The 12539-nt window shown below is 40.0% G+C and overlaps 1 protein-coding gene across 4 annotated transcripts in view; it reads left to right on the top strand.

Annotated features, from left to right (window-relative positions):
* The window catches only part of PRPSAP1 (phosphoribosyl pyrophosphate synthetase associated protein 1), a 100922-nt gene extending 88630 nt beyond the window's left edge, over nucleotides 1-12292 (top strand). For all 4 annotated transcript variants that reach the window (XM_073606191.1, XM_073606192.1, XM_073606190.1 and 1 more), the window contains one exon: nucleotides 5641-12292. In XM_073606191.1, coding sequence (XP_073462292.1) covers nucleotides 5641-5799 — 159 coding nt within the window. In that variant the 3' untranslated portion in view covers nucleotides 5800-12292. The remainder of the gene's footprint in view (nucleotides 1-5640) is intronic.
* The last annotated feature ends 247 nt before the right edge of the window (nucleotides 12293-12539 follow it).

Here is a 12539-nt window from a genome sequence, read left to right as displayed (position 1 = left end):
CATGCTGTGACTCACCCTTCCCACGATGCTGCTGGGCTGGCAGGGAGGTGGATGGATGGCTGTGCTTCAGAGCATGAGGCCGGCCTGCGCCATTTTGCTGCGTCTGACTTGGCGGATCGAATCCCGGGGCTTCATCCATGGCTGGGCCGTATTTGACCATCGCAGAGTGTGCTTAGGAGTCTCGGGGGTCTGCTGAGGCTGAAGATGACTTCGGATGGTAACAGGATTGAAGCGGCACGGACGGAGCTCAGGCTTCACACGTCCTCGCATCCCTGTCATTGGCCACGGCCCGACGCTGAGAAATTTGGTGCACAGAGACCCGAGGCTGGCTAACAAGCCACAAACACATCTGATCTCCCGTAATAGGGGATCATTTACAGCTAGTAAGTGGCAGTGCGTGCAGAGGTGGAGGCACTATTCTATCTTGCCTTTTCACTTCTTCTGTGGTGTTTTGTTCGTGTGTCATCGTGGATGAACACATTGATGTACTACTCGCAACATATGGACTATTGAATTGGTTCTTTATCTGTCAAAGATCAATAAGTGTTATTTGCACCAATTGCATCATTTGTAATTACAAAGAGTATTTTTCTCACATGTTATATATGGACTTATTTATGTCACATATTTAAGGTATCATTCCAGACTATGAATTATTAACCAGCACAACTTAAGTTTTAATTAACTAAAATTTCAGCCACAACTGCCAGGAAGATTGTTTGGGATTTAAAGAAAAACCCACAAATAGCTTCATGTGGAATACAGGATTCTCTGAAAACGTGGTGTGGCTGTTTCAAGATGCACAATAAGGAGGCACTTGAGGAAAGATGGGCTGGATGGTCGAGTCGCCAGAGGAAAGCCATTACTATGCAAATGCTACAAATTATCCCGCTTACAATACGCCAAACGGCACAGAGACAAGCCTCAAACTTTCTGGCACAAAGTAATTTGGAGCAATGATACCAAAATTTAGCTTTTTGGCCACAACCATAAACACTCCATTCGGAGAGGTGTCAACAAGGCCCAATGATGAAAGGTACACCATTCCTACTGTGAAACACGGAGGTGGATTGCTGATGTTTTGGGGATGTGTGAGCTACAAAGGCACAGGAAGTTTGGTCAAAATTGATGCCAAGATGAATGCAGTATGTTATCAAAAAATACTGGAGGAACATTTGCATCCTTCAGCCAGGAAACTGCGCATGGGACGTACTTGGACATTCCAACATGACAGTGATCCAAAACACAAGGCCAAGTCAACCTGTCATTGGCTACAGCAGAATAAAAGGAAAGGTTCTGGAGTGGCCATCTCAGTCTCTTGACCTCAATATCATTGAGCCACTCTGGGGAGATATCAAATGTGCAGTTCATACAAGACAGCCCAAGTATTTACAGGAACTGGAGGCTTTTTGCCAAGAGTAATGGGCAGCTTTACCATCTGAAAAGAAAAAGAGCCTCATCTATAAACACCACAAAAGACGGTATTAAGAACTGGGGTATGTAAACTTTTGATCAAGGTAATTTGGGTAGTTTCTGTTGCCTTTATGATTTCAAAAGAGTAAACGCAATTGATTGATAATAAATGGCTTCAGCCAAACACTAAACCATGAGTGAAAAAAGTTGTGTTATTCATGTTCTCTAAAAAATGGCCAAAAAATCATAAATTGTGCCAGGGTATGTAAACTTATGAGCACAACTGTATATGAATTGATAATATTCCATAAGGTGTGTGTGTGTGTAAAATATGCATGTGCATATATTTTGAAATAATGTACAGATGTGCTATGTTTTATGTGTTTACGAGAATAAACATGTCAATTTGCATTTTTACCGAGCTGTGTGTCACGTGTGTGTCCCCAAAAAAACCCCTTATTTCCAGATTTAGGGATGGAGGCGCATGAGCACATGCGCTTCATTTAACGATCCACTATAGCCCACTATTTATCCACTGGGTGTGTTGCATGAGTGCTACATGCTCTTTCTTGCCAACCAGGGTTGCATAAGTACCTTCACTACAGTGACTTGGTCAGGTTTGGCCTTCTGACCCTCTCCTGTTATCAGCATGTGGATTCATGCCCGGTCAAAGTCTAGTCTTATACCGCAAGCTGTGGTGCATTATGTCGGATCCTAGACCCATGGGGAACAGCCCTTCTGTCCCAGGTGCCTTCAGCTCACATTACACCTATGGTTCCAGTGCTGCTTCACTTTGACCCTGAAGAGCCTAAATTGAACAAGCCCTCTGCTTAAAGCATTTACCTACTTGCTACCCAGGCCAATTCTGACACTTCGCTCCTATATGTAAAAACCATCATTTTTTTGCTAGAAAATTCCTCGAAATCCCCAAACATTATAAAAGAAGATATCTACATGATGCCTGTAGCTGCAGGCATCATTCAGATATCCCCACTCAAAGTCAACAACGTCATATGACATCGTTGGGTGGGAAGTGGTTAACCTAAAAAATAAATGTATTGATTCTGTTCCCTTAACCTATTGGCGGTATTATTATTTCAGATTTTTGGTGCTGAAAGCGGTACAGTTATTTTGCATGGAAATTTGGCGTTTTATATTGTAGGCCTGTAATTCTTAGGAATAACTCACTTAAATCTGTCCAAACCAGAGTTTAGTAGACATCTCGGGTATGATAAAGTTTGAAACACAAAATCATAATTTATAATATAATAAATAACTATAAATAATTATACCAAATAATAATAAAAATTATTCAATAATGTAATCAAATCAAAAACACTGAAATCTGCTCAGTTGCAGAATTGTCGCTGTCATTACTTTTCAGTGTTTGATGACGGATCTCCCCACAAATCACTATCGCTCAATTCTGCGAGTGATTCTAATTTATTATCACTGTTTTCTAGCTGGTCTAAAACCACTTTTGATGTAAAGGGACGGTTTTGGTTGCTATGGACAATCTCCAGTTTCCAGGCAGAAAGAACCGTTTTTATTATATAAAACTGCATGCAGGGCACGGGACAAACCACTAGGAACAAAAGGGATGTGAAATAATTTCATACAGTAATGTAATCTGTAAGATTACAGTATACTTTATGTATTGTGTGTGTGTTTCAGTTTTTGAATTTGGCGCAGTCCTCCGTCCCTGTGCGTCGCAACGCTCACAGGGAACGGAGCTCGGCTCTGTGATGAATGGAGCGGAGGACGAGCCGCTCACACTGCGGGGAGACATTGCAGGATCCTGGGGACAAGGTAAGTAAGCTCTTCCTGGATCCTGTGATGCGATCCCGAGTCTGGCTCGGGGTTACCGCTTTTGGTTCCGAAATTACACCCCGAGCCAGACTCAGGAATACCGCCAGGGAGGTTAAAGCATGTTATCCAGCACAGTGCTTGTGCTGTGTAATTTGGCCCTCTGTAACACCTAAATAACTTGGCTGATCCTGCCTGGCTATGTCCTCCCCTCTGTAAACTGACCACGGTATATCATGGCTGCTGAGCCCTGACACCGTGGTCAGTTTACGTGCCTCCATCATCCACAGCTCTGTCGTCCTCTCCCCCCCCCCCTCCCCGCCTGTCTGCTTCTGTGTAAATGCCTGCCCACTCCCCTCTTGCTGCTTAAGTTGTATTTTTAAACGTTCTACCATCCTGTCTGTTTTATAATCCTATGTGCCCCTGTGTCTTTGTTTTTATAAAAATAAGCTGTTCTTTAAAAGTTTTCATAGTGAAGTTCACTGCTCATGTGACCTGCCTCCCCTCTCGACTGATGTCAGCAGGTAATCCTCGGCCCTGCCCGCTGCAGCTGTCAGACGCGAGAGCTGGCGGGTCACGTGATCGGCGCTCTGAAAACTGGTAAAGAACAGCTTATTTTTATAAAACTACAGACACAGGGGCACATAAACATTAAACGGACAGGGTGGTATAAAAAGTGCATTTAGTGGCTTAACCACTTTAAGTCCATCTTAGGAGGATTTCACTACAGTCCTGCAGGATTTAATGGGCCAGATAGCATATTTGATTGCTAACTCTGACCCCAGAGGTCATAAGGCTGATTCATGACCTTTCGCTGCGTTTCAACCTCTATCCTGCTGTGCTCTCAGGGAATTCCCATTTTGGGATGCCTTGACAATCTCCTACTGAGGGAACAGTTGGCACAGGTTCTGACAGACATTGTAGCCTTGACTGTCCAGACCTTTCTTTTTTTCATGGCTTTTTTTAGGTGACTTTAGTTAGGATTCCTTGCAACTCTACTGCTTGAGCTGGTCTCTATATAACAGCTGTTTGGATTGGTATCTTTTCAGCCTAGATTTGGAAGTAGCACCCAGACCCCACTGGACTTGGAGAGCTGGCCTTTGATTGTTAAACTTGAGCACAAACAGACCTGAATGGTACTTTGTTAGCTGCAAAGTGTGTTCCAGTTCTGGAGCCATAGCACTGTGACAGATGCAGCATCAGACCTCGGCCACCTTCACCAACTTATGACAAACTGCTGGTCAAACTCACACTGTCGCTGATGCATACTCTGTCTTACCCTGCACAAAGATTTTCTTGACCTGCCTATGCTCCTTTCCAGCCAAGCAAAGAATTCACTAACTCAGTGGATCGCCAATCCAGACTTAACAATGGTGGAAGTACTTCCTTCCTCATCACTGGAAACCTGCAGCAGCAGGAACCTGTCTTTAAAGTGGGGGTGGAGTGTTCCAGTCTATCATGGTCCAGTGAACATCTTTTCTTCCTCGGTGGTATCAGTCTTCCACCTCAATTAAGATACAGTCCTTCCATCTTTGTGCCCTGTTCCAAGCACATGAAAAGTGGAAATCTTTTCATTGTCTGGACATGGAGCCATCAAAGTCTGCTTCAAAGCAGCTGCTTCTGTCGGAAAGGCAGACTCCATATTGTCCTATACTCAGGATCTCGTAAGGGACATCCTGCTTCTAAGTCCTTTACACCCTAAAGGAAAAAATTCCTGCAATTTTTTATGCGCCCACTCCTCAATATTAATGGATGTTTCCTGGGCCTTCCAAGTCTCGGTTCAGCTTTGTAAGGTTTCTGTTCATACCTTTTTTTTTTTCAAAGTTTTACCAGGTGGGTTTTTATCTTCTGCAGATGCAGCTTTCGAATGCAAGGTTCTTGCAGGCCAATCTGACTTTGGCACTCATGACCCTTGCTACTGTTGGGCCTGTTGGCACAGGTCTGTTTGCCTATTTGTTGCCCACCCTTCTCATTCATTGTTGAGGAACATCCCTGGGTCTGTGAATACTCAGCCTCTGTCCTGTACTGTACTCCAACAAATAGGATTTACAAGTAAGTAAAATGCCCTCTTTTTGGTACTTTTCGTAAAATATTTTTCTTGAAATTAATTCCAAACCTTGTTATTGCCATTGGAACTACTTTTCCACAAAACTAAGGCATGCTGGGTGGAGGAGGGTTTATACAAGGGCTAGCTTACACTTCTTCACTTTTGCCACTGTCCAAACCACCTCTAGGTGGCAGTATACCTCATCTTTTATCTGATTTCTTGTGTCCCTCAATGGACTCCCAAGAAAGACATTTTATAGTAAGTATTTTCATTTTATCTTCTGGTACCTTAAATGGCCTTGTAATAGATCTTAATTGATTTTGCTGTCACACTAATATATTTTTTTTCTCTTTTTTTTCTCTTTTGCATACAAGGTTGTAGTGACAAACACTGTCCCTCACGATGTGCAAAAGTTGCAGTGCTCAAAGATCAAAACAGTGGACATCAGCCTTATTCTCTCAGAGGCCATTCGCCGAATCCACAATGGGGAGTCCATGTCTTACCTCTTCCGCAATATTGCAATGGATGACTGAAGGATCTTCCTGTTGATGCTGAAGAAATGGACATGTGGCAAAGCTTACATAATGGATTCGCATGTGCGAAAAAGGGTAGAAGCGGATTTGGGGCTTTCCGTCTTTTGTTACGGGCACTGCCAGTTGGTGGTTTACGTTTTAGAGACTTTTTTTATTGTTCATGACTGTGTGAACATGAGAACAGGTCACACCTGGTTGATGGCAGGAATGAGGTTTAGGAAAGGTCATACATCAAACTTATTCCTTTTTTTATATCCATCCCGAATTTGCATGGCTGACTTTGCATCAGGCAAGGTTTGTATGACCCTTTCAGGAACCGCTTTCCCATTCTGTGTTCTCTACTGCAGCAGGAGCCAGAAAGAATTACTGAGCAATACTAATCTATAACTCTAAATATAATTACTACATGTATATAGACAAATCACACAGTATATGGCAATATTGTGCATCATCTCATACTTAGGAGTACATATAGAAGTTGCAGCATACATTTTAACATGTATGTCAGCATGCACTACAGATATGCATATTTTTACATGAACACATGCAGGTTTATATACATATGGTATATAAAATAATTTGGAATCTTTGCAGTTGGTATCGTACGCATGCAAATAACGACATGGGGTAACTGAATGAAAAAATATGTAAATATAGAAGTGACTTTGTATTGGGGTTGAAAAGGCAAATCAGTGTTAGCTGGTTAAAAATTAGATGAGTAGTGTCAGATTATTAAACCGTAACACCTCTGCTCATATGTTTTGCACTTTGGTCTTCGAGAATGGGAAGGACCAGGTGTGTGGACGAGTAGACTTAGCAGTTACTTTGTAATATATGTATGTATATATAGTGTGTGTGTGTGTGTGTGTGTGTGTGTGTATATATATATATATACAGCTACATAAAAATATATGTATATAATTTGACCCTTTTCTGTGTATATATGTATGTATGTATGTATGTGTAATATATATTACAGGGGTCTCAAACTGGTGGCCCTCCAGCTGTTGTGAAACTACAAGTCCCATCATGCCTCTGCCTGTGGGAGTCATGCTTGTAACTATCAGCCTTGCAATTGCCTCATGGGACGTGTAGTTTCGAAATAGCTGGAGGGCTGCCAGTTTGAGACCCCTGATATATTGCAACATTTAAACCCATTTAGAGTCAGTCCTGTCATGCTCTGAGCTATTGGTGTTTGGACACAGGCTGATATGTCATGGGTCCTATTATCGTCCTAATCCCATTTACACTCCTTCTTCCTTTACTTGTGATACTACATTACTGCAGATTCAGGCAGTAATTTACAGGGCTATGCTATTGTTACATTTAAAGAGTTTTTTTTTTTTTTTTTTTTTTTTAATTAAAACATTCAGAGCTGGAGATGGATCCATTACCTTGTGTTTTGGCTTCAGGCAATCTTTCATCCCATTTTTTTAATCACTCTTATCCCCAAGATGGTCATAAAAGTGAATGGCTTGCAGTAGCAGACATGCCCTGTATGTGATGCAAATGCTAATATAAAGCGGTATTAAACCCAAAACTGAAAATTTAATATATTACAGCTTACCAATCAAGTAAATGTGTTGGGTGTATTAGTTTTCTTTAGGCTTTTCCCCCTCTGGTTTCACCTAGTGATCTGACCAGTAACACACCACCTGTATTATACAGGCACCACTCTGGATGAATGAGCACAGGAGGCAGATTTGGACAGAAGCATTATCAGTCTTGTGGGTGGTAGTGTTAGCTGTACTAGCAGATTTAAATACAATAACAAATTGAACCCAACTCCACCTAATACTTTATAATCAGTTACAGCAAGCAGTTTTTTTCATTTTTGGGATAAAGGTTTTGGTTAAATAAAAGCTGATCACTTTAAGCACCCCTGCCAGTTTTAAATGGTCGCTCATTCATGTAACTTGAGGAAAGCTTTTTTTGTTTAAAAACAGACTTACTGGCTGAATCATTACATGAAAATAGAAAAAAGCCTAAAAAAGGAAACTAATAAAGCCATCACATCTAAGAATTGATAAGCTGCAATATAATGTTTGTTTTTGGGTTTAAAACTGCTTTAAGCACTGTGTGGTAAGCTATATGGCTTTATAATTCATCCTTTTTATTGCAGTATTTCCCATCCATTTTTTCCCTTGCTTCTAGGCAGCCCACTTTCTGAAGTAGCAGGTGAAGCGAATAGCGACAAACCATATTTCATACGCTGATGGATGCCGACATTGGTACTGCATACCACAAGTTGTGAACTACTGCTTTATAGAGGTTAGGGATGTGCTTAGTGGGTACTGTGAATGCAAACTGATTCATTTGTTTGAGGTGTTTTGACTGGAGCTTCCTTTTTTTGCATTTTGGCTAGCTTAATTGAAGGAAAGAGTTTGAACCTCTGTAGGATCTTTATCTTCTGTGTCCCCCATTAGTTAGATTTCCTCTTCCTGATGATACCCAACACTAATTTGTGTTCACAGTGCCCACTATGCACACTCCTAAACTTGTGCTAAAGGATGTATTACAAGACACATGGTTCAACAGACTTGCATTAAAATGACTGAAATGACTCAAAAGAAACAGATCCTTTATAATGAACCTGTAGGTATGCCTTGTTTGCTCACAATTTTTCTTCACCAAAACTGAAATCTTCCTGCTATTTAGAGACCACCATGCTGTCTATTGGATAAGGCCAGAAAGGTCTTTCATACTGGCGGAGTCTGCCAGTGGATCTGCCTGCTCAGCAGAAGATATCTCTACTAATCCCCGCTGAGCAGGCAGATGACAAGTCTGTGCCCGCTCCGCTGATACAGCGAGAACATGGACACAGCTCACTGTCCTCTATGGGCTGTTGGATGAAAGCGGACCGTCTGTACGTTTCCATCCGATCCCCATCCGCTGTTTTATAGCGAGCAATAGATGGTCCTGTCCGTGTGAAAGGGGCATTTTTGTTTGTACTACAAAGTAAAGCAAAGATAAGACCATACCGGACCTACTGATAAGGCTGCCTTGAAGACATTTTTCATACATGAGAACATCAGAATGGTTCACATGTTTACTCAGCCTTTATTTTTTGTAAAGGGTTAGGGGCCAGACAAATGCTGTATTTTATTGCTATGTTTTATACAAGCTTTATTTTTTTGTGCTATGTTTTCCAGTTTTTTACTTTTTTTTTCAACTGTTTAGGCAGAATAAAACATTATAAAATGCAGAACATGGGGGAACCAGTTCTAATGTAATGGGTATCAGAGTTTATCCAGTAGAGTTTATTTTTACAGACACCTTCATCAACCCTTTCATAACAGCAGTATTTTGTGACCACATTAATTGTGGTCTGAAGGATTTTAATATTGATGTTAAAACAATGGTTTCCTTTAATGGGAAGCGCTTGTACCATCTATGATCCGTGTAGATATATGGTAATCACCCAAATATATCACTCAACATCTTTCATAACTATCCTAAAACATTGGGCCATTATTTATGAAAGGTACTACTTCAACTTTATCTAAAAATATAGTACAAACAATACTTCACTCAAGCAGCTAATTAAAGTATGAACTGTCCCTTTAGCAGTACAAAAGCTTTATTAAGCCTATTTAACCTGCTAGATTCCACAGTTTATTCTTGTTTGTATGATTGTTTCACTTAAATGCTAAGTACAGCTAAGTTGCCTTAACAGTTGGATGGATATTGATAGATTGACTTGATCACTAGCTACTTGGTTTTCTAGTGATAAAATTGCTGTATTTGAGTTAGTCATCTACCTGCTGTGGTCATGAGAGGTGTCCTACTGCTGCTGGTTTTCTCACTTGATTTTTCTTCACATAACAGATCATGCAGTAGCTGGAGTGAGACACTCTTGCTTTGCTTAGTATTGACCCTGGTGGGTGGACCTGGGCATACTCCATTGAGTAGATCTGGCTGCTGGAGTCCCCAGGAGTTTGTTAGAGTAATTCAATTCAGTGTCTTCTACTACTTAACCTTTAAGGTTCAAAGGTACTAAACTGGTTCTGTTTTAATATATTGGTGGTGGTATTTAGAGTGTAATCCTTAACTAAACAGTTTTTTTTATTCTTTTTTTGCATTGTGTTTCTACTGCAGATTGCAATTTTGTGTTTGAGCACCCATTGTTCCTGGTGGTGTAGACCCCCCCCATGCTTTTCTTTTCAACTGCCCACTTGACATTTGTTGTTGTAAAATTGCATAAGGTTTTTTTTTTTTTGTTTTTTTTTGTTTTATTTAGCTAGTTGTAGACACACAGGGAGAAACCCGTCCAGTCATCTGTACCCCAGTCCTCCAAACAAGGCGGTCAGGGAGACATCTGTACCCCAGCTGATCACTTGTCTCCATTGTAACTAAGTGCCACATACATGTTTAACTTCTGCATTTGCTTTTCTCAATGGAAGCATTTGCTGAGTATCAAACATTTTCCCCAAAAAATTCAGGAAATTTCTCTGCGTGATGTTGTCAACATCAGAAGAGTTTGCTTTCACTTTCTAGGGATACCCTAAACGAGCCCCCCTTTTTTTTTTTCCCTTGAGCACCACACAGGATTATCAGATCGGGATGGAGCCATTAATGGCAAGTCTGAGCAAGAACTCATCAAAACCTTTTCTGGTGAAATGTGTATAATGTAATTTCCAGTGCTGTGGAATTGTTTACTAATGTTTATGCAATACTGTAATCTGTCTTGACAGATCTAACCTGCCCATGTTCAAGCAGTTTTGATAATATACAATACAGCCACCGAATGATTCTGTTTGACTAGGACACAGATTATATTCTGCATATTGCAAAGGGGAATATGCTTTGTGTATCTGTATAACAATAGACTTTCTCCCTGATAACATTTTGTAATGTAAAAGCAGCCAAACATTTCTAGCCCAGCTCATAAGATCTTCAAGGGTTTTAAAAAGTGAATGTATTTGCTGCTGCTGTATGGCCATTTATAGGGTATAATCCACTAACTTGGAGTGTTGTGATAGCTATGCTGTTATTCTACTGGTTTTAAATCCTGCACTGGATACTTCTCAGACCCATCCTCTGTTCACAATGCTGACCACACCCACCTCTTCATTGAGAACTTCAGAGGTGAACTCCTGTAGGACATGCCCAGGTTCAATGTCCGCTACTGCTGTGTGATTGGTCAAGCCCCCCACCCCCCCGCCCGCCCTCTTTTTTTTTTTTTTTTTTTTTTTTAATTTCAGATTTTACTTATATACAGTTTCAGTATCTGTAAATCCCTGTTTCAAATTTTAAAATGATTACCTAGTAATTTAATTTTGGAGTTCTTTAAAAAATAATTTTAATATTTGTTAAATTAAAAAAAGGTATTTGAATTAGGTGAACCACTTTGTTTTTTTTATTTTGCTCTTAACCATTTGTAACACTATTCTCTTGATGGTGTTGGTGTTCATTTGTTAGTTTTTTCAATCTATAGTAGATGATTAGAGATGACTTTTTATTGATACAAGTCATTGTTTTCCAAGCTTTAGCCAGGTTTTACATTACTGTCAAAAATGTTTCATGTTCTAATGATCTCCAGTATAAACTGTTTACAGTTCAAGATGGAAGGATTGTGTCATAAGCTACATTGTGGCAGCTAGGCTTTTGTTTTATGCCTCTGGATTATGTTTGATTTGTGTGTCCAATACCACAAAATGTACACATTCCTTCCTTAGTGATCCAGACTCTAATTGTTCTCCAAAATAACCCCTGTAATTCACATGATCAGAAAATGTTTTGCTACTTTATTCCTAGTGGCTGGTGGTTTTCAAACAATTTTTGACAGCATGCATCTTGTTTTGTGAGCACTAGAAGGCAACAGGTACTGTATATAAACCAAGGCTTGAAAATGTTCTGGTTTCAAATATGCATGTGATCCCCTTTTTATAGATGCCAACCCCTTCAGTGAAAGTATGTACCATCATACAGATCCTAGGCTTTGGAAAACAGTGATACGTGTCACAAGTAGGCTGTAAGGAGATGCTGCTTTACTTTAAAACAAAATCTGTTAACCAAGCCCTTCAACCTGCTACATGTTAGATAGATAGGTTTCCACATTGCTCTATACAATATTACAGCATTGACTTTTTTTTAACAAATGTGAAACTTGCAGGATGTAAGTTGTATACAGAATCCACCATCTTGTCCATGACAATACAATGTAACTATTCAGAGATAGCACTAACTGGGTCCTAGTGATTTGAACTGTCCACATTCTATACCTTGGCAGGATTGCTGTCTACTCAGTTTAAGTAGTAAGGTTGAACCCAGATTGTTGGCTGATGGCTGTGAAATACTACGCACATTTTGTCTTCTTTCTTCAACATTTCAAATGTTTACATAATGCTTATACCATTAAGAATGTTCAGAGTATTAATCTGATAAAGCTAAGCAAATTGTAGTTGTTGCAGTTAAACTTGTATGCTCCTTTTATTTTCCATCCAAATGACAATGTGAAATTTATTTTAATAAATAAACAGTTGTGTGACTAGCTGAGTGTGTGTGGCATCATTGATATGACTTATTTTTTTTATACAAAGAAAATTGATGGAAGAGATGTGGATCGGTGTCCCCAAAGTTTCCCAGAAGAACTTGAATATACATAGCAGAACATTAAAGTGGAAGTAAACTTTTATTTTTTTACTTGTACCTACAGGTAAGCCTATAAAAAAGCTTACCTGTAGGTACAGTGAATATTATTATTATTATACAGGATTTATATAGCGCCGACAGTTGAC

This window comes from Aquarana catesbeiana, linkage group LG12 (genome assembly GCF_042186555.1).
Source record: "Aquarana catesbeiana isolate 2022-GZ linkage group LG12, ASM4218655v1, whole genome shotgun sequence".
NCBI lineage: Eukaryota > Metazoa > Chordata > Amphibia > Anura > Ranidae > Aquarana > Aquarana catesbeiana.
The sequence above is the reverse complement of the archived record's forward strand: the minus strand, read 5'-3'. Positions and strand labels throughout refer to the sequence as shown.